At 38.8% G+C, this 20262-nt stretch overlaps 1 protein-coding gene across 1 annotated transcript; it reads left to right on the forward strand.

Annotated features, from left to right (window-relative positions):
* Window positions 1–5054: 5054 nt before the first annotated feature.
* Window positions 5055–11489, forward strand: LOC121375765. Its single transcript, XM_041503382.1, has 3 exons — window positions 5055–5896; window positions 7806–7874; window positions 7998–11489. Exons 1-3 carry the CDS (start codon window positions 5098–5100, stop codon window positions 8639–8641), a joined length of 1512 nt encoding a protein of 503 aa, XP_041359316.1. The 5' UTR covers window positions 5055–5097; the 3' UTR covers window positions 8642–11489.
* Window positions 11490–20262: the final 8773 nt, after the last annotated feature.

Raw genomic sequence — 20262 nt, forward strand, 5'->3', positions numbered from 1 at the left:
GAGTGTGAGGGGACCCTGTTCCATTTTCCCTGAAAGTCATCCAATGATATGCCATAAATGTTCAATGGGTAAAAGGTCTGGGCACAGAGCTGGCCATGGTAGTGTGTTGATGTTTTACTGTTGCAGGTAAGCAATGACCAGTCGACTACGGTGAGCACGGGGGTTGTCCTTAAAAAAAACCTAAATGTTGCCTAGCCTTAAGTGTGATGGCACAACGATCGGCCCATTGGTCTGCGAGTTTTCCAAGAACAGTAGGTGTGTGCACAGCATTATTTTTGCATGAACCAAACAATTTAAAGTGGTAGATTTTTATTTGAATCGGTAATCTTGGTTGAACTGTTGACAAAAACGGCCCAAAATGGTTGATTGATAAATATACAGGGCATTATAGCTTTAAAAAGTCATGATTAGCCATATATTGAGTCTTAATTGGTCAAAATCATCTTTCCATATATTGTTTTACATTTTAAAAGCATTTTATACGTTCTCTTGAAAAGCCAGTGAATAAATAACTAAAAGGAAATAAGCATTTATTTATTCAGGAAAAAAAAATTTGTTTACGAAAAATATATTAAAAAAAGAAAGAAATAAATTACATGTTTATTTATCAATTGTAGGACTGTAACAAGAAAAATTAAAACGAAAACATCTCAATTTTGATGGAATTTTCAATACAAAGATGAGAAACCTTTTTAGCTCATAAAATCTCCAGGGGTTTGCGGAGAACACATGCACATAAATCAACCAATCACACAGATACACAAACAAACACAGTGCCACATATACACAGTCAGGAGCGTGTGCAGGAATTTTAGCAGAAGGGTAGTCGAGACTGGCGAGCAAAGTTTATGGGGAGATGTAGAGATGCTCCCTCGAAAAATGTATTGCGGGGGGGGGGGGGGGGGGGGGGAAAATGTGTTTAGAGTAGGGAGGGGTTTCGATCTGACACCAGTAACTAGTTTACACACGTTTACTTTATTGATCGATTTATTTATTTATTGAGAATTGCAGTCGCCATTATTGTACAATTTAATGTTTGTAAGGAGATTGCCTCGGAAGTTGGATAACGTGTGCCCAATCCTTTTGTGTATATACATGTATATATATTTTCAATCGGATCAGTAACCAGTTTTAGGGTGGACTCTATCGCCTCGACGTAGTAATATTACGAGTGCTCGTTAACCAGTTCAGTGCATATTTGTGAAACCGGAAGATTTTCACATTCACACACATAATGTTGTACCCAGCGAACACGTACGTAAGTATGTATCAGATGATGTGGCTATTAGTATTTTGTACAATGTAATTATGTATAACAAGTTGCCGGTAATTATTTGTTATTCCCGAACGACATAAAATGTCTTTAACCATGTACAGTATCAGCAAGCAAGGTAGATTATGAAGTATCGAAACTGGACCAACTGAATGAAATATTATAGTACTCGTTTGTACCTAACCACTTGTTTATTTGAGATACGTAGTTATATCATTTACAAGTGATGCGATAATATTCAGTGAGTCTTTAGTTTAAAATTAAATGTATCGAAGCCTAAATGGTTAACTTGTTACTATAGTCCGTCCTACAGGGAATGCCTTTTTTTTCAACTATGGAATTAATAGAAATTAATTATTTCAAAGCCAAATGATATGTAAATTGTATACAAAAATAGTTTGGGTTTGTTTGTATTTTTGTGTTATTTTCAAAACACTTTTATTTTTCTTCTTACGTCAAACGAAACTAAAATTATAACATGGGACGGACTATAGGCAAGTAACCCATTTAGATTGGTAAGTGTCTGATACAGGAATATAATGTCCATATACTCCAAGTTGCTGCTGTTTGACTTGTTGCTGCTGTTTTTCTGTGGACAACTTAAATATGACAGTCATAATAAAAGTTCACTTTTGTTGCACTAGTGACCTACTTAAACCGTGTGGTTACCGTTCTTATTGTGGATTCACGTCAACAAAGATATATTGATCCAGTGTTGAATAACCAAGCGACCTTGGGGAGTAAAGCTCTGTAGTGTCGTTTTGCAATAAAGTGCCGAATTGCAATACAAATTTTATTCGGCACTTTATTGCGAAACGACACTCTACAAAGCTCTATCCTAACCGGCCGCGAGCGACGCCAGCGATGCGAGCGATTTATTTTAGAAATTGATTTCCATTGCCAAATCCTAACTGCACGCGCGCGATGTGACAGATTTATATGTCGCGTCGCACGCGTACGGTTAGGATACGGCAATTGAAATGAATGATTTCTAAAATAATCGCTCGCGTCGCGCGCGGCCGGTTAGGATACAGCTTAAGGGCAGTCAGCAAATTGTTGTCCTAAAACCATGTACTGCATAATCATGCATACTAGTCTCAACCATTGTAACATATTTCCAAATAAAAGTTCGACCCCTGAAAAACCCTCCTCCCCGAACACGTGCCTTCGATTATATGATCAGGGCTTCTAGATTATAGTAGCCCCACTCCCATGGCTAGTAAATAACTACTATTACCATGCCCGACGGCTAGTGAAAAAAAAAAAGTTGTAGTCAAGTCAATTTTGTAAATATGAATATCCTGTCCCACCCCAATCCCCAGTGTTAATGTTTTTAAGCTCTATCTCCCCCTTTAGGTGACATATCTGATTATTACTATTATTTAGTAAATTGTATTAACGTAAAAGTAAAGTAGGGCGAGTGAATTTTTAATCGTGGCAAGTAAATTTTTTAAATCTGATCCCATGGCTAGTGGATTTGTTTTATAAAAATTCTAGAAGCCCTGATATGACCGTACTCAAACGAACACTACCACCTACATCAGGCGATTCCTAATACATGGAATGTATTGTCACACTAGACCAGGCGTACTAGCTCCCATTTTTGTAGGGGAACAGGTTGTTTTTTCGCCCGAATAAAACGAAAATTCCCGAATCTGGATAAAAAAAACATTTCCTCGTATTGGCATTACTGCCAAACAGCTGTCTTGCAAACGAATCACTACGCATTTTAACATGGCTTGCAACTAATTTTGCAGATAGAATGATGGAAATAATGGTCTCAGGTTAGCACATTTTGCCCGAATATCTCTTCTATAATTTGTTCCCGAATTATAGGACTTGCTCCAGCACTGGGGGTGGGGGGGGGGGGGGGGGGGTGGGGGTAGCCCGAGTACTCTGACGGTAAGAAAGCTCTCTTTCTGTCAGTACTCTGGCTGGGAGGTGGGGGTGGAGGTAGGTGGGTAACTGCCCCGGTCTCGTACGCTTATGCTTTCTAATAAGCAATTAAGTATATCTGGTGTTACTTAAAATACCCTTTTAGATACCAGAAACACCCCGCCAAAAAACCCCAACAAACAAACAAACAAAAAACCCAAACAAAACCAAACAAAAAGTTCCCAAACAAACAAACAAAAAACCCCAACCCCCCAAAAAACAAAAAACAAACAACAACAACAACAAAAAACAGTTATCGTTTTTACTTTATTTTGGACCCTCATAGATAGATTCCAATAATAGCGATACCAGTTTTGCAAGTACCCTTTTCACCTAAATCATTACACTAGGTTCAAAGACTAAGTACAAAATTGATAGTTTTGCCTCTCAATAACTTTGGTCCCTTTTAGCAGTAACTGTATTACTTCACAGTATGACTATACAACATGTAGTGAAGCTCCGTTCACTGAAAAGAAAACACGCAAACAAGGGTGTTGGCGGAAATGGCTCACCTTGTTTATTAAAGGTTGCCTGTTTATTGTTTAATATTTAGTTTTTGTGAAAATGTAAAAGACATGATAAATAATAATTCTATACATTTATGAAAATCTAAAATTTTGAATGAAGGTGCGGCAAATCCACCGCCAGTATTCATATTACATTAACTGCTGAAGGGATGGAGGTAGAGTGAATTAAATAGTTAAAAAAACGTTTGTGAAATTGATTTTTCGCCTTAGCTTGCCAAAATAATCTTCGACACAAAGGATTTATTAGCCAATGAGAATTGGTAATTTTTCTTGTTTGTTATCGAAAAGTTGGAATCAATAAGTATAAATTGTGGAATCGAAGAATTCTAGGGATTAGAAATAAACCGAGTTATTAAGACAAAAATGGGTGTTATGAGACGTTATCTTATCTTCCTCGCTGGACACTTGCATAGTGTCCTCTATCTTTAGGCAGGTAGGAAAATCATTTCGAAGAGGTCTGTCGGTCCGTCTCTCTCTCTCTCTCTCTCTCTCTCTCTCTCTCTCTCTCTCTCTCTCTCTCTCTCTCTCTCTCTCTCTCTCTCTCTCTCTCTCTCTCATTGTCATTCTCATTGTTTGTGTTGTTAAAAGACAATCTTCCGAAATGATAGGAATTCGCTTTAGCTAAATATTATTATCTTAACATTACAGGCTGCGTGGAACCGAATTAACTTCAAGAGAACACACTCACTGTTACATTTGTCAAGCACACAGGATTAATTTGTTACCAGTACACTAAAATTCTTACCTGTTGGTATATGGTACATACATACATATATCCCCAAGATGGCTGATGAGGTGGTTGTACCAATTCTGGAAATAAAGGAAGAATTTGCGACTTGCGATAACTGTATGGATTATTATGATGATAAAGATAAATCACCAAAAATACTTCCTTGTTTTCACACGTTCTGTAGCAACTGTCTAGAAAAGAGGTTCGATAAGTCACTAAAGCAAATTACCTGTCCTAAGTGTCAACATATATGGCCGATTGATACTACTATCCAAAAAACATTTCCACAAAACAATATGATAATGAATCTGGTTGAATACATCAGACTGAAGAACAAACCTGAGGATCTTGTTTGTCACCAGTGTCCGAACAAGTCGAAGGCAAACGTTCGCTGCCTAGACTGTCAACAGTACTTATGCGATGAATGTGCATCATACCACAGACGATTTCCAGTTTTAAAAGACCATAAGTCTCTTCTGATAGCAGAATTCATTGACATGCCTCGAGAAGAATTCTTTCAACAAAAAGAGGTCTGCAAGCTGCACGAGTCTATGAAACTGGATCTGTTTTGCGAGAAGTGCTCATCGGCAGCATGCTCTTCGTGTGCCCATGTTTCCCACAGAAACCACGAGATGCACAACCTCAAGGACATCTACACAGACAGAAAGAAAAAGGTCAGCATAGCTGTAAAGAACCTACAAACATCAACAGATAGTTCTAAAGAACACAGAAAGAAGCTGGCGGAACAGAATAAAACACTAAGCGTAATGCAAAAAAACCTTCTGAAAACCATTGATGATTCTTCAACTCTGATAATACAGAAAGTGGAGGAAAAAGCAGAACAGCTAAAGCAGCACGTTATTGAAAATATATCCAAGCAGACAGCTGAACGAGATGATGAGGTGAAGCTGCTTACACAGTCAGAAGTCGCTAAGGCAGAGCATACACTCTACTGCCAACAGGCATTGTCGTTTGCAAGGGCTGTGGAGTTTACTGACATGTCTGAAGGTCTTGAGAACAAAATTAAAACATTGACGAGGAGACCAGAACTGCGTGATATTGCTATACAAAATGTTACGGTGGATCTGGATGTGTTTAAAAACATGGACAAAATTTTACAGGAGCCTGCTATGGTTGATATGTTAAATATGAAAACGTGTATTGAAGTCACAGACGTCATAGCAAACCAAATGTCTGAGGTGATAAAGGTTTCCCTTCTATCACAAGGTGTTCAATCACTGGAGTTGCAGGCATCCATCAAAGATCCTAAAGATAACAGGCAAGCAGTGAGGAACAAAATGAAACGTTTTTCATCCACTGTTGGACGAGTCTTGTACAAAGCAGCAAACACTGGTCCTCATGAAATATTTGTCAGTGTTAATGGAGTCCAGTTGGTTGATCATGGAATTGTCTTTCAGGCGAAACACCTGGGTAAGTGATACTATTTATATTAGTTTTAAAAAGCACATATATGTACTTTTTTCATTATCATTAAATGCACTGCAACGATATAACAGCGAGTAAACTATAATGCGACGATACGTATCCGAGCGACGATAAAAATCGCACCTGAGACAGTTTCTGTGTCATTTAAACTCAGTACTGCATTTGAATTTTGACGTCTTTGTTGTTTTGCGTTATTCTGTTAGTTCGGCTTTGGGGTGCTACTGCTATTATAATGTTGTTTTCCCCCAGTGTTCTCGATTGATGTCAATAGACAGATGTTGAAGAAAACAGTATAAACATGTTTTGTTTTTCATATTTGTTTATTGGAAGTGAACTAAAAAGTACTGTTGTGTTCAGAAATGTAGACCCTAAATTGTGACTTTTGAATTCCAGTGACCTTTTTGTTTAACACGCACTTTTTGATGATTATGTGTTAGTCCATTTTCTCAAAAAGTTGGTCTAATGTATGTAGATAATAATTTTCTTGATCCACAAAAATGTCTCCAAGCGTCAGATGATTTTATCGATACAAAGGACTAGAAAATGTTGTAATTTATACGGTATCATCCGTCTATTTGAACTGGTTTTAATCTTCATAAAGATCCAATTTACTCAACAATGTAGCATCAGATACGATAGTTAGATCATTCATCAACAGTTGAATAGGCTAGGTTTGGTGATAGTTTGGTTCTGGAACGACTAAAGGTGATAACAGAGGTGTGTTTTTCTCTACACTCAAAATAATTGTCATAATCCTTTTTATTTTCCTGTACACAAAACGGAACACGTCTGTTTCTCAAGGGTAGAACCTTGTTTTGTCTATGTGCAACTTGAGTTTGATGTATTTTAGTAACTGTTCATCCATGAGTTGATCAAGTACATGCTGGACATATGGTACTGCTTTGAGTTGCTTTAATTTTGATGGGTTTTCCAAATTATCAAGCATTCTTCATCGTTTGCAATGGCAAACATGAGGACAGCCATGAAATGTTGAAGAAGACAGCCATAAAATGTCTAAAATCTTTCACATATTCTTTTCTTCCACAGAGTATGATTTTTGATTCTGTATTTCTGAAGTGTTTGTTTAATGTCCAGATAATTACGTTTTGCCAACCAATGTTCCATGGCTGGTATATCAAACGCCGTGGTATGTGCCTTCCTGCATGTGGGAAAGTGCATATATATATTTTCCAATGCAGCATGGGATCTTTTATATGCACTTTCCCACAGACAGGAAAGCACATACCACGGCCTTTGACCAGTTATGGTGCACTGGTTGGGACGAGAAGACCCCCAATCAGTTGAATGGATCCACCAAGGTGGTTCGATCCTGCGACGCAAGTACCTCAAGCGAGCATTCAATCGACTGAGTTGAATCCCGCCATCATACTAGCACCAGTCTATCATTATAACCTGTTATGGAAAGCTCTTTCGTGGGAACGAGGTTTACGTGGACGTTCGTCTTATTTGCACATTTTTGTCTTGGTCCATGTTTGTCTCCAACCAGTTCAGCACTTGATAGAGCAGACAGAAAACGCGAATGTTTCTTATGGATAAGCCTGTGATAATTTTTCGGACTTGATAATTCCACTTTCAACAAATAGGAATTTTTATTATGTTATCTAAATACTATTTCGTTCGTCTGTATGATATTAATTTTATAGGCATTATTGTTAGTCTAGTAGAGATACCTTTTTTATCAGGTAATTATTTGTGCTCACCTAATGCATACACTTCATTTTAACCTTTTTTCCTTTGTGAAATAATGTATGATACATCGGCTTCCTAGTAATCTTAAAATATTTGAATTGTGCAAGTTTCGTATGGATAAATCATACGAACGACAAATATAATTGTTGTTATTACTAATTCGTCAGAATAACACTTATTTCAGACGCAGAACAGGCGAAGAAGTTGCTTTTCAGTATCGACGACCAGCCAAGACAATATCAAGAACTTCTTTGTAAGTAATACATTTATTTTACTCCAACGAGGATAAGATATCAAACTTATCATATAAGGAAAAAAAGGTAATGTAACAGTATATTCATTGTAATAAATGTAAAATGTTTGTTTTGTTTTGCAGTACCGCCTGTGAAGTTTGATAGAAACAAGTTAAATTATGAGCGGGGTAATATCACAAAAGACGGATTTCTAATCTCGAAAGACTCATCTTCGCGGGATAGGCCACCGACATGGAAATGTTTTGTTGGAGTTCCATCTGAGACTCCCATCGGTGGACCTGGGCATAACTACTGGCAGACAAGAGTATATTGTGGTATGTTGGAATCGGGAGAGTTGAACCTGACAGCAGTAGGAGCTGGGATTTGTCCAATTGATAAATGCGACGATGGCTATTTGATTCACAGCAACGAAAACGCCTATGGTATTGGTGTCGTTAGCTGTAGAAATCACAAACGTATGTGTTTGTATGTCTTCTCTCAAGGTCGTACCGTGCAGGACATTCCCATCGCCTCTTTCAAAACTCACGCCTCACTTCAGATGGATCTGGGGTTTCTGCTGAATTCAGATAAGAAGATATTGCACATCATCGACGTCCTGTCCAACAAAGTCATGCACTCTATTCAAGACATTGACGTGTCAAAGCCGTTTCTTCCTCTCTTTGGTATATACAATTCTGACACGTTTGATAGTAAACTTAAAATCATTGCGAGTACAGATCTGTTGTCTGATGCTGCGTTGCTGCTGCTTCTTTCAAGTCTATTGTAATCAGAACGTCAAACTCGTGACGCTTTCAAGGTGTCCCCCTGCACAAGGCAGGGTCATAACGCCATATTATTGCACAAGGTCGGGTCATAACGCCATATTCCTGCAAGATAAACATGGCTGCAGGGTACGAATAGCTGTCACGTGCTTCGTCTATAGGACTAAACCCTATATATTTAGTACAAAAATACTGAAAATCAAAACTTTTTTGTACACCAATTATACAAAGGGATTGTTTTCATAAATGATTTGTTTGATGATGAAGAAAACATTTTAGTTTTTATAACGTTTAAAGGGCAGATACAACCTAGAGACAAACTTTCTAAATTATGTATCACTAGTGAATGCTGTAAAAAAACACCTGTTACACTCATTAACAATACAACCTTCGATTTCCGGTCATGTGGGTGGTATGAGGCGATCACGTGTTCGTTGAACTCTCATCTTTCCCATCTTTTCCAGTGCCAGGACTTGTAGAAAGTTTTTTGAAAAGCATATCACCATTTGTGAGTCAGTTGCAAAATTTGAATAACTACCAGTAATTACTACAGACACAAGACTTCGATTAATTGACTTTTTTATTCAAGAAAAAGCGTAAGTAATTTTTTTTTCCAATGTCATGAACGCGCACGTGCTCCATGAATTTGAAGAAAGGCGAAACGTAGAATGTGGCTGAGTAACTTTTACCTGACTATTGAAAATAAGAAAACAATTTGTGAGTACTGTAGTGCTTTTGTAAGTGTTGCAAGACAGCCGACTAACATTCTGTGTAACCATATAAATAAAAAACGGGAATAAACTCATTATTTATTTCAAACGATATAAATCGGTGAACTGAACGCGTGCACGGGCACGAGCAAAAATGAGCAAAATGAACAAAAGTCACCGAGAAACGCGACAATCTCCAGTAGAGACTGAAAAGGATATCCTTTTGGCTCTTAGGTCTGACATAAAACTATTAAATGAGAAAGTGGATTCGATGAAAGCAGACATCATGTGTGGACTTGGCTCCGAAGTTAAAAGAATTGACGGATGAAGTGAAGAAAGAATTAAATGAAAAGCTAGATGGCGTTATGTTCGATACAGAAAAAAATACCAAGGACATACAAGATGTAAACAAACGATTGAATTTTGTTGAAAGTAAAATACAGCAGAGAATTAAAACTGGAAAAAGCAACAGTTGAGATTAGAAATGCATGACCGCAAACGAAATCTTTTAATTTATAGGCTCCCCTTGGAAGGAGATATATAAAAAGTGAGGATCCGGAAAAGGTTATACGGAAAATGTTTACTCAAAAGCTTGTGTTGGACAGCACGAAAGTTGGGGAAATATCCCTAATAAATGTTAACCGTATGTCTCGAAGCCGGACTACACCCAGCCCAGGTGGGAAGCGAAGAAGTCTCGGTTGGACCTCCACCAATCATTGTTGTATTTGTTCACCAGGCCGACGGAGATTTGGTATTAAATTCAGCGTATCGCTTGAAAACAACTAAAATAACTGTTCGCACAGACCTTCCAGTAATGTTGAAAAAAGCCAGAGAAAAGTTAGCCAAGATTGCTTTCGAAATGATAAATGAGAAAAACATTCAAACAAGAATTCATCTGCTTGACACAACGGTTATTTTAGAAATTCGAAACAAAAAATCTGATCCGTGGAAAATCGCACCCAGTATTAAGTTCAATGACTTATAATGCCTACATTGTTTTCTATGTACTCTGTAAACAAACATCACCGTGTTATAATGTGGGAAGTGAACAAGTGACACAAATACTGGTGATTAATTGTGTATTGCTGCAGTGTACTGAATTGTTGTACACTTTCACTTTACTGAACTGTTGTACATACATATATATATTTTGAACTAACCATTAGTAAGTAACCAGTAACATTTCATATTGAATGAATATGTTGCTGAACAAGTCAAAAAGGAATATTGGTGAAATGTCTATCAATGCGACTTGGGCCGTATACATAACCAAGTAGGGGTTGTAATATTAATGTAATTATATATAAATATAGTAGCCTACCTATCATGGGATAACATATTGAGTGGTTATTTAGACACACGTTGGCTTAACAGATCATCCATGTAGGTATGTGTACCGGTCGTTTAAAGGCTAACGTGGAGCATATTTATCCCAGTAGACACATATTGGGTTATGCGGACACAAACAATAGATCACAAGCTCTCTACTGAATTGTAGTACTTTTTTAGTTATTGTCAACTAAACTGGAGCCTATATTGGCACTTTAATATTTGTTTTCGGGGTCTATTTTAAGGTATTTGGTATGTTGATCTAGGGTCTTGGGATAAAATACATTCTGGCAAAGTGTTTGATTAAGTATGCCATTTACCAGCATCCACCTATATGTATTATGAGCACATGTATTTTATTTTATTTTATTTTACCTATTTTTTTTTTTTTTTAATTTTGGAGTGGGAGGCAGACTAGGTAGGTTGCTGGTATTACAGTATTTATGTAAGGACAGGATTGTCAGAATTGACTTCCTTTATGTTGATCAATTCTCAAAATGTTTTTGAATACATGTCTGATTGAAAGAGACTAAAGGCGTTTCAAGCAAGTAATATATCATAACAAAGCAAAGTCTACTATTTCATTTATTTTCCAGTTAGTAATGTACTACATACATTGTGCCACTGTGTTAGCATATGCAGTGTTTTTCAAGCATATGTAAATGTATCCATACACACACTGTATTGAATGACAAAAGATAATCTGGATATAGTAAACTATGTCATTAAGCAAAACATAAAATTAGTATTCAGTCTAATTAAAATTAGCTCCACTATTACATGTGGATCTAACAGCAGTCCGTTGGAGCTCATGTTCAGTTGACCTGTCATTCGACCAATCAAAACCTTACTTGCAAAATCATGCCAGTGATTTGATGATGATGATGATGATAACTAGTTTAACGTGCCCATATACCACTAGGGTTTCGAACACGCCCATCCCGAGTCCGACCTCCGATAAGATCGGTGGCCTGACTCGGGATGTGTGTGTGTGTGGGGGGGGGGGGGGGGGGGGGGGGGGGGGGTAGTGTTGAAAATGGGCAGAATTTTGAAAATAGCAATTAGTAGAATAATAGAATAGAATAAATTTTTAAAAAAAGAAGAAAAAAATTACAAGCCAAAAAAAAGAAGAATTGACTGCTCGGCCGAATATTTATATAATTTGGAGCATTTTAGAAGGACAGTCCAAAAATAAATAAGAGAAAGAAGAGAGGATCGGACTATTTAATAATATTTAAAAAAAAGAAGTAATTTCGACATAAAATTTTGAACGAAGGTCTAAATGTTTAAAGTCCAATCTATATGTCCACGTGTCCTACGGCGAACTGATGAGCGGAGAACCGGCAAAGGCGGGGATGAAGTGCTTCCATCTCTGGTCGGCGAGGATGGTTATAACACTCCGGTAGTCGTTGCCGAAAAGGGCCTTGACGATCCTGTGGATGGTATGGCTATCCATCTCTCTAACTAGGACCGCTTGTCGGTAGACTCCTTCTCGGCGCTGAGTTAGTACCAACCCCGTCTTGCCGGCTGTAGACTTGATGGTGTGTAGCTCGTAAGCGCTTCCATTAGGCAGTTGTTACAGCTCTGGTTCCACTAGTCCGCCCATCAGTAATGCCGGATCCGAGGTGTCCCCCTGCACGAACTTCAGGAAGCCGGACGTGATTTTCCCGATCTGAACTTTCCAGACGGCTTCCGAGTCGGAGGGGGACGGTGCCTGTGAAGGTGGAGGCCTTGCCTTGTCAGGCTGGTCGCTCGGCTGAGCGACGGCTTTCCTCTTCGCAACGGCTCCTGTCCGGACCGCCGCCTTCCGAACTGGCAAGACTGGTGACAGTGGCCAGTTACGTGTAGGCGTAGAGGGAGATGGAGGTCCGTCTGCGGGCGTCTCGCACATCGGCGCGTTGAGAGCATCCCTCGGTGTTGACGGCGGGTCCGGATGAGCTGGGCCCATATTTTCGAAGCTATCTTAGCCTACGAAATCGTGAAATCGTCGTAAGCTATGACGTCACTATGGCGTGCGCTATGGCAAGTCGAGAGCACAGGCGACAGCGTCCAGCTTCATCGAGAGTTATGGTCTCACTACACAAATGTCATCTGCCATTGAAACCCATGTTAAACTGCCCAACTTCAAGCGAAGATTGCCCATAGAACGGGTTCTCGTTGGCACCAACAACATACACCATTGCGAACATACATTATATAAGCATTTATTTTCACTCCAAAATTGAGAACATTTCCGTCTCAGTTTTTTGCTATATAACCGCATCTGGCTGTAGTACCGGTCCGAACAGGTGGTTCATTAACCGATTCACTCCGGCTGTCACTTGCGCTATATACCCATGTCCCAAAAGGTCGATGCACAATATTACAAAATAACATGGGCAAAATACAGCCAGAAGGCTTACCATTAAACATACATATTGTTTTAATTCTTCACCATTTCCTAGAAGTGAATATGTGAACCATAACATGTGTCACAATTAGGAACTATAGTGGACGTGATGAATGAACTGTCACCCGGAAGTGATCTGTGTAGTGAGACCTTAGCTTTAAAACATTCGGGATTGTACCGAGGGTATACGAAATGATTCGGATGAATTACGAAGTATGCCGGAAACTAATTGCAATATAACATTTTATATAAAATTCGTTTCAAGACGAAACAAAAACCGCGATGGTATAGCCATAAAATCTTTTTATACTAGTATACAATCCAGAGTTTATTACTGCACTTTTTCCCCTGTGTTTTTTTTTCAATGTTGAAATAGACAAACAAGTTCGCCTATTGCATAAATAGTCTCGCCCGATATTTTTAGAATTTGTATGCTCCCGAATAACGCTATAAAAGGCGAAGTGTAATTGGTTGATATTTAAATTGTTATTAATAGATGAAATGTCACCTGGACATGCGAGTCCACGCAATGCTGTTAGATCTACTGGTAGACCCAGTAGAGCTTATTTTAATCAGATTGATTAGTTTTTTGGTTTACATTCGATACCTCTCATTTCCTTTTGTCACATATTATGTGTGTATGTATGTATAATATGTTTTTTTGTTTTTGTTTTTTTATTTGTTTTTATTTTTATTTATTTTAGTTTTTTTTGTACTTATTACTATTATTATTATTATTATTATTATTTTTAAAATTTAATTTATTATTATTATTAGTTAACATCTATTGTATACCATATTGTTTCTTATTATTTTTTTCCTGATCACTGGGAGAGAAACCCAGTACATTGTGTATATTTTTTGGAGGGCACACCTTTTTCACCATTGTTGTTACACACATGTATATGCTTTTTTAATCAAACTGTTTTGTTGGTTAATACATCTACAGTAGTCCATCTGAAATATTAGCAGTATTGAAAAACATGAAAAATAATAATTAAAGTCTTCTGGGACAGATGTATTTACATCAGAATGTTTCAAATTCTTCTGGAAAGATATTGGAGTGTTTTTATTCAGAAGTATTAAATATTCATTTGAAATGGGTGAACTCTCAACTACACAAAAGCAAGGAATTATCACTTTAATACCAAAAGGGAATAAACCCAGGGAATATTTTAAAAACTAGAGACCAATTTCGCTTCTCAGTACTACATATAAAATTATATCTGGATGCATAGCCAATAGATTAAAAAAATGTTTGGACCAAATAATACATGAAAATCAAAAGGGTTTTCTATCAGGTAGATGCATAGCAGAAAACATTAGATTACTCTAGGATTTGATGCATTATACTAGTGAAAACAATATTTCGGCATTACTCCTGCTAGTTGATTTCGAAAAAGTTTTTGATTCAGTATCTTGGAGATTCATCGAGAAAACGCTTAAATTGTTTAACGTTAGTCCAGACACTATAAAATGGGTGAACATATTGAATAAAGGTTGTAACTTAATAGTAATTCAAAACGGCTATTTCTCCACCTTGTTTCCTGTTGGGCGCGGCTGTAGGCAGGGCGATCCAATGGCCCCATATCTCTTCATTTTATGTGCAGAAATTATGGCCAGCTTAATAAGAAATAAAACGACAATTAGAAGAATCATAATTGATAATCGTGAATATAAAATAATGCAATATACAGATGATACAGCTATAACACTTAATGGGTCAGAAGCTTTTTCTAAATTTTCTGGTCTGAAAACTAATATTGAAAAAACCTACTGTGGTCTGGATTGGATCTAATGCTAAAAATAACTACACACTCTGCCATGATAAAAAGCTAAACTGGTCACAAAAGTACGGTGGCTGGGAAAGGACATCACATCAAATAATTTTTCTCTATCGATCAATTTAATATCTCGATCGATCAACTTACTATCTCGATTGATTGACTTACTATCTCGATTGATCGACTTTCGAACTCGAGGCTTTGCGTCAAGATAGGCGACTGGGATACCGAAATAGGTTATACTATACCATATAAAATCCCATAAGTACACCCACTGTTGCAATAGCTAAGGCAACTACATCTGTATCTGTAGCAGATAGCATGATCAATCGAATATGGAGGGGCATGTTGATTCCCAAAATGGGCAGTGCTCGGCCCAAGATGTCCTTGAGACATCTTCTTGGGCCAAGAGATGCCATATACTTTTGTTACATTTGCTTAAATCGTTCAAATTGTTTTTTGTTTAACGACACCTCTAGAGCACATTAATGAATTAAAAATCGGCTATTGGATGTCAAACAATTGGCAATTCTGACATGTAGTCTTGAAAGGAAACCTGTCACATTTTGCCATTAGCAGCAAAGGGTCTTTTATATACACTTTCCCAAAGAAAGGATGGCACGTACAAAATATTTTGAAATACCAGACGTGGAGCTCTGGTTACACCATTTAAAGGCATGTGGACATTTTGAAGCTGTGCCTGCCCAAACGAGTGGGATTTTCGCTCGGTTGCAATCCGTTCGTTTGAAATAGAATACAATGAAGGGTTCATTATCTGGGTGAAGCTATTGAGTTTTCCTATTCCAACCAGTGATTCTTGAATGGCATATCATAGGAAATATTATGAAATATGCTGTGTAAATATGTATATACTTTGTATGTACATGTATGTGTGTGCGTGTATCTACTATCTATGTATATGCATGTATGGATGAATGGATGTAGGCAGGTTGGTGGGTAGTTGGTACGTAGTTACGTACGTACGTATGGATGGATCGATGGATGGTTTAAAGTTCGTTTTGTTTAACGACACCACAAGAACACATTGATTTATTAATCATCGGCTAGAGTTTTATAGAGGAAACCCGCTACATTTTCCCGACATTAGTAGCAAGGGATCTTTTGTATGCACTATCCCATAGACTGGATAGCACATACCACGGTATTTGATATACACCTCGTGAAGCACTGGCTAGAACGATAAATAGTCCAATGGGTCCACCGACGGGGATCGATCCTAGACAGACCGCGTATCAGGCGAACTATTTACCACTGGGCTACGTCCTGCCTCGGATGGATGGATGCAAGCATGCGCGCATGCATGTATGTTTGTGTGTTCATGTGTGCCTGTATGTGTATCTGGTTATGTAAATGTGTTTGCGTGTGAATATTTAGCTATGTCCCAGTTATGGCGATTTATTAATGTTGACTTTCACTTATATTTATAAGTCGTAGTTGTCTAGCATCCCACATGATGATATCCCGGTTCTTCTTTCACAAAAATATGTTTTGATCACTGGTATATGTGTGTGATATCTCCCTCCTTCGTCTGTCTGTCTGTCTGTCTGTCTGTCTCTCTCTCTCTCTCTCTCTCTCTCTCTCTCTCTCTCTCTCTCTCTCTCTCTCTCTCTCTCTCTCTCTGTTCATATCGTCAATATGATATATTAGGAATAAAAGTTGTATTATGTGAGCCACTGGCATAATACATTATTTTTACTCCTAATATATGATATTGACGATACCGAAACACAGAAGGGTAATATTCTCTTTATTATTTAATCTCAAAGTTAATACAACGTGTCTTTGTAAACTCCATACACAACTTTAATTCCAGTCAGCCATTACTCGATATTCAAATGAATGAATGGTGCCGTGTCTCACAAATTGTCCCATGCCGTTGCTGGGACTCGCACCTGTGGCACCGAATCGCCCGCAAATTGCAGACTAACCACGATGTGTTCTGGGTCACAACAACATTATAATATATACTACTCAAAAGAATTTAAGGGTCAAAACTTTATAACCAAATAAGTTTCAGAGTGTATTAGATTGATGATGTAAACTACACCAACATTTTTATTTATTGTTCCATATTTACAAAAAAACACAAATAAACGTCACTGTATACTAGAAAGTCACATGACATGCTGTCAAAGTTGAAGGTTGTCAAACATGGATTTTACACATTAGAACATTCGTTTAATAGTGTGTGAATCCACCCCTGGCGTGAATACACTCGACACATCGTTGCCTCATGCTGTTGATCAGACGTCTGAAGAACTCTTGGGGAATGGCCTGCCACTCTGCCATAAGAAGTTGACCCAGGTCATGAAGGTTGGCCGGAGGGGCATGGTTATCCCGAACTCTCCTGCCTAATTCGTCCCAGGCGTACTCTATTGGGGCCAAGTCAGGCGAATATGCTGGCCAATCCATCTTGGCGATACCTTGTTATCTGAGAAAGTCCGTTACCACCCTGGCGCGGTGGGGTCTGGCATTGTCATCCTGCAGAACTGCCCCGCCGCCAATCTGCTGAAGGCCTGGGAGAACCAACGGCCGGATAATCTCATTCAGATAGCGGATTCCATTCAGATTGCCATCCACCACATAGAGGGGGGTCCTGTGGTGGATAGAGATGCCGCACCACACCATGACGCTGCCACCACCGAACCGGTGACGTTGTCTAACGTTAACGTCAGCGAAGCGCTCCCCAGGACGTCTGTAGACACGAACCCGACCGTCGTTGAACTGGAGACTAAACCTGGACTCATCAGTGAACATCACTCGACCCCACTGAACACGTTGCCACCGCAGATGAAGCGTGCACCAGTGACGTCTGGCCGTTCTGTGACGTGGTAGGAGTGGTGATAGAACAGCCTGGCGACGGCAGTGTAGATTATTGGCTCTCAGACGATTGCGTATGGTTTGATCAGACACTCGGGTTCCAGTCGCAGTCCGCAGATTGTCACGTAATCGGCGTGCAGTGGTTGTGCGTTGACGTAGAGCCATATTGGTGATGTAGCGGTCCTCTCTATTTGTAGTGCTTCGGGGTCTTCCCGAACGTGGACGATTTCGAACAGAATTCGTTGCTTGGTACCGTTGCCACAGTCGCCCAACGACACTCTGACTGACACCAAGTCTCAGAGCAACATTTCTTTGCGTATTGCCATCCTGAAGCCAAGCAATAGCCCTTCCTCGATCTTCGATAGTCAGTTGAAGTCGTACCATTGTCGAATTTGGAGTGTGCACCGTACACGAACGCAAGCTCCAATTATACGGAAATTCAGCATTGGGAACATGGAATACACGTGCAAAGCGTGCAAATGAAGGGCTTTGTGAAAAAGCAAGTTATGGGCACTTAGCAGACCTTTCGCTTTCGCCCTAATTTACGTGCAAATGTAAGCATGTTTTCGCCATTAGAACTAGTCGACAGTGTCAATGACAGTGGATTTTAATTCATTTATGGGTTGCTTAGACCCACTTTCGTCAAAATGGAACAATACCATGCGTGACATTATGGTCTAGCTAATATAATTGACATTCAGAAAATAATGTCGAAAATATCGTCTGACCCTTAAATTCTTTTGAGTAGTATATACATTCCCATTATATAATTTTTCCATAGGTACTAAATAGACATAACTAATACTATACAGTACTTCTGTTATGTTCTAAATAAGTCGTGATAAACAGACCGTCACATCATCTAAAACGATGTAAAAATACAAAATGTGCCAGTAGTATACTGATGGAAAGAAATAAAGGATCACACAGATAGCAACAAGAAATAATGACTGCATTAAAATCAATTCATACTGTCATACGTTGACTGGGAACACATTCAACACTACAGACATTCAATCCCACATTACAACTTGGTATGAAATACTGACATTATTACGCTAGTTGTGAATTACATTTGGTCTACAATTTGATGTGTTCCCTTATTTCTTTCCATCAGTATATTTGTCATGTACTGTCGACATTTAAGGCTTAGCCCCATAACCGTTCACACACCCCTTTTCAAATGTCTGTCTTCGTCACAGGCGTGCTGGTAACCTAATATAACTACTTTGTATAAACCAGGATGTTGCCCGACAGACTAGGTAGCTGTTTCCATCTACATTTACTCGTATTCATGTCTTGTTCGTCTACTTTTGGTGACTCCACTGTCCAAAGGAAACCAAGCGAGACCTAACTGAAGGAATGAAGAACTGTTTTCTTTAACGACGCACGCAACACATTCTGTTGGGGGCTATATGGCGTCGCAAATTATGAGCGAGAAAACTCGCCGCCATCACGCCATGAGGTATTCTTTTCGATTAGCAGCAAGGGACCTTTCATACACACAACATCCTACATATAGGATAGTACATACCACGGCCTTTGTCACGCCAGTTGTGGATCACTGGCTGGAAAGAAATAGCCCAATGGGCCCACCGACATTAAAAGTATGTCACCTCATAATAGTTTTAATCTACCTGCAACAGAATAAAGTATCACATGGTATTTATGATTTAAAGAGTATTTTTGTTAGTAACCTTCATTTTAGCTGAAAATCGTACCTGTCTCGGTGGCGTCGTGGTTAGGCCATCGGTCTACAGGCTGGTAGGTACTGGGTTCGGATCCCAGTCGAGACATGGGGATTTTTAATCCAAATACCGACTCCAAACCGTGAGTGAGTGCTCCGCAAGGCTCAATGGGTGGGTGTAAACCACTTGCACCGACCAGTGATCCATAACTGGTTCAACAAAGGCCATGGTTTGTGCTATCCTGCCTGTGGGAAGCGCAAATAAAAGATCCCTTGCTGCTGATCGGAAAGAATAGCCCATGTAGTAGCGACAGCGGGTTTCCTCTCAAAATCTGTGTGGTCCTTAACCATATGTCTGACGCCATATAACCGTAAATAAAATGTGTTGAGTGCGTCGTTAAATAAAACATTTCTTTCTTTCTATTTTTAGCTGAAAATCGGTCCATTTGAGAAAAAATATTTTACCCTGTACCGGTTTTAACCTCAAGTGTACACCGCATATCAAATGTAGCCATGGGGGTGGTGTGTGTGTGTAGGGGGGGGGGGTTGATTGAGTAGACCCCCAGCCCCAACCCCCTGCTCCGCCGTGCCGTGAATAGATAATAGTACAAATAATCAGTGTCGCTTGTTACTACCAATTAGACCTGCATTTTTATAACAAGACAATGTCTTTGTCTCTGTGTTAAGTGTTTGTGGCGCTTTTTTGTGTCATAAATATAGGAATCTACACAATAGAAAGAAAGAAACAAACAAACACAAAATAAAACAAAACAAACAGAAAACAATACAACCGCAATTTAGTGTAAAATAATTTTTGATTCAATGAAACAGTAAACATTTCACATCATCAAATTCAGTTACATTTTTGTTTTACTCCAAAGATGTA

Source organism: Gigantopelta aegis, chromosome 6, assembly GCF_016097555.1.
Source record: "Gigantopelta aegis isolate Gae_Host chromosome 6, Gae_host_genome, whole genome shotgun sequence".
Lineage (NCBI taxonomy): Eukaryota > Metazoa > Mollusca > Gastropoda > Neomphalida > Peltospiridae > Gigantopelta > Gigantopelta aegis.

What these genes read in the sequence shown, in the direction of transcription:
- LOC121375765 (XM_041503382.1), top strand. Translation starts at nt 5,098, where the DNA reads ATGCACAACCTCAAGGACATCTACACAGACAGAAAGAAAAAGGTCAGC. An exon ending in CTTTCAGGCGAAACACCTGG is followed by an intron (nt 5,897 to 7,805) that starts GTAAGTGATACT and finishes CACTTATTTCAG; the next exon opens with ACGCAGAACAGGCGAAGAAG. An exon ending in ACAATATCAAGAACTTCTTT is followed by an intron (nt 7,875 to 7,997) that starts GTAAGTAATACA and finishes TTTGTTTTGCAG; the next exon opens with TACCGCCTGTGAAGTTTGAT.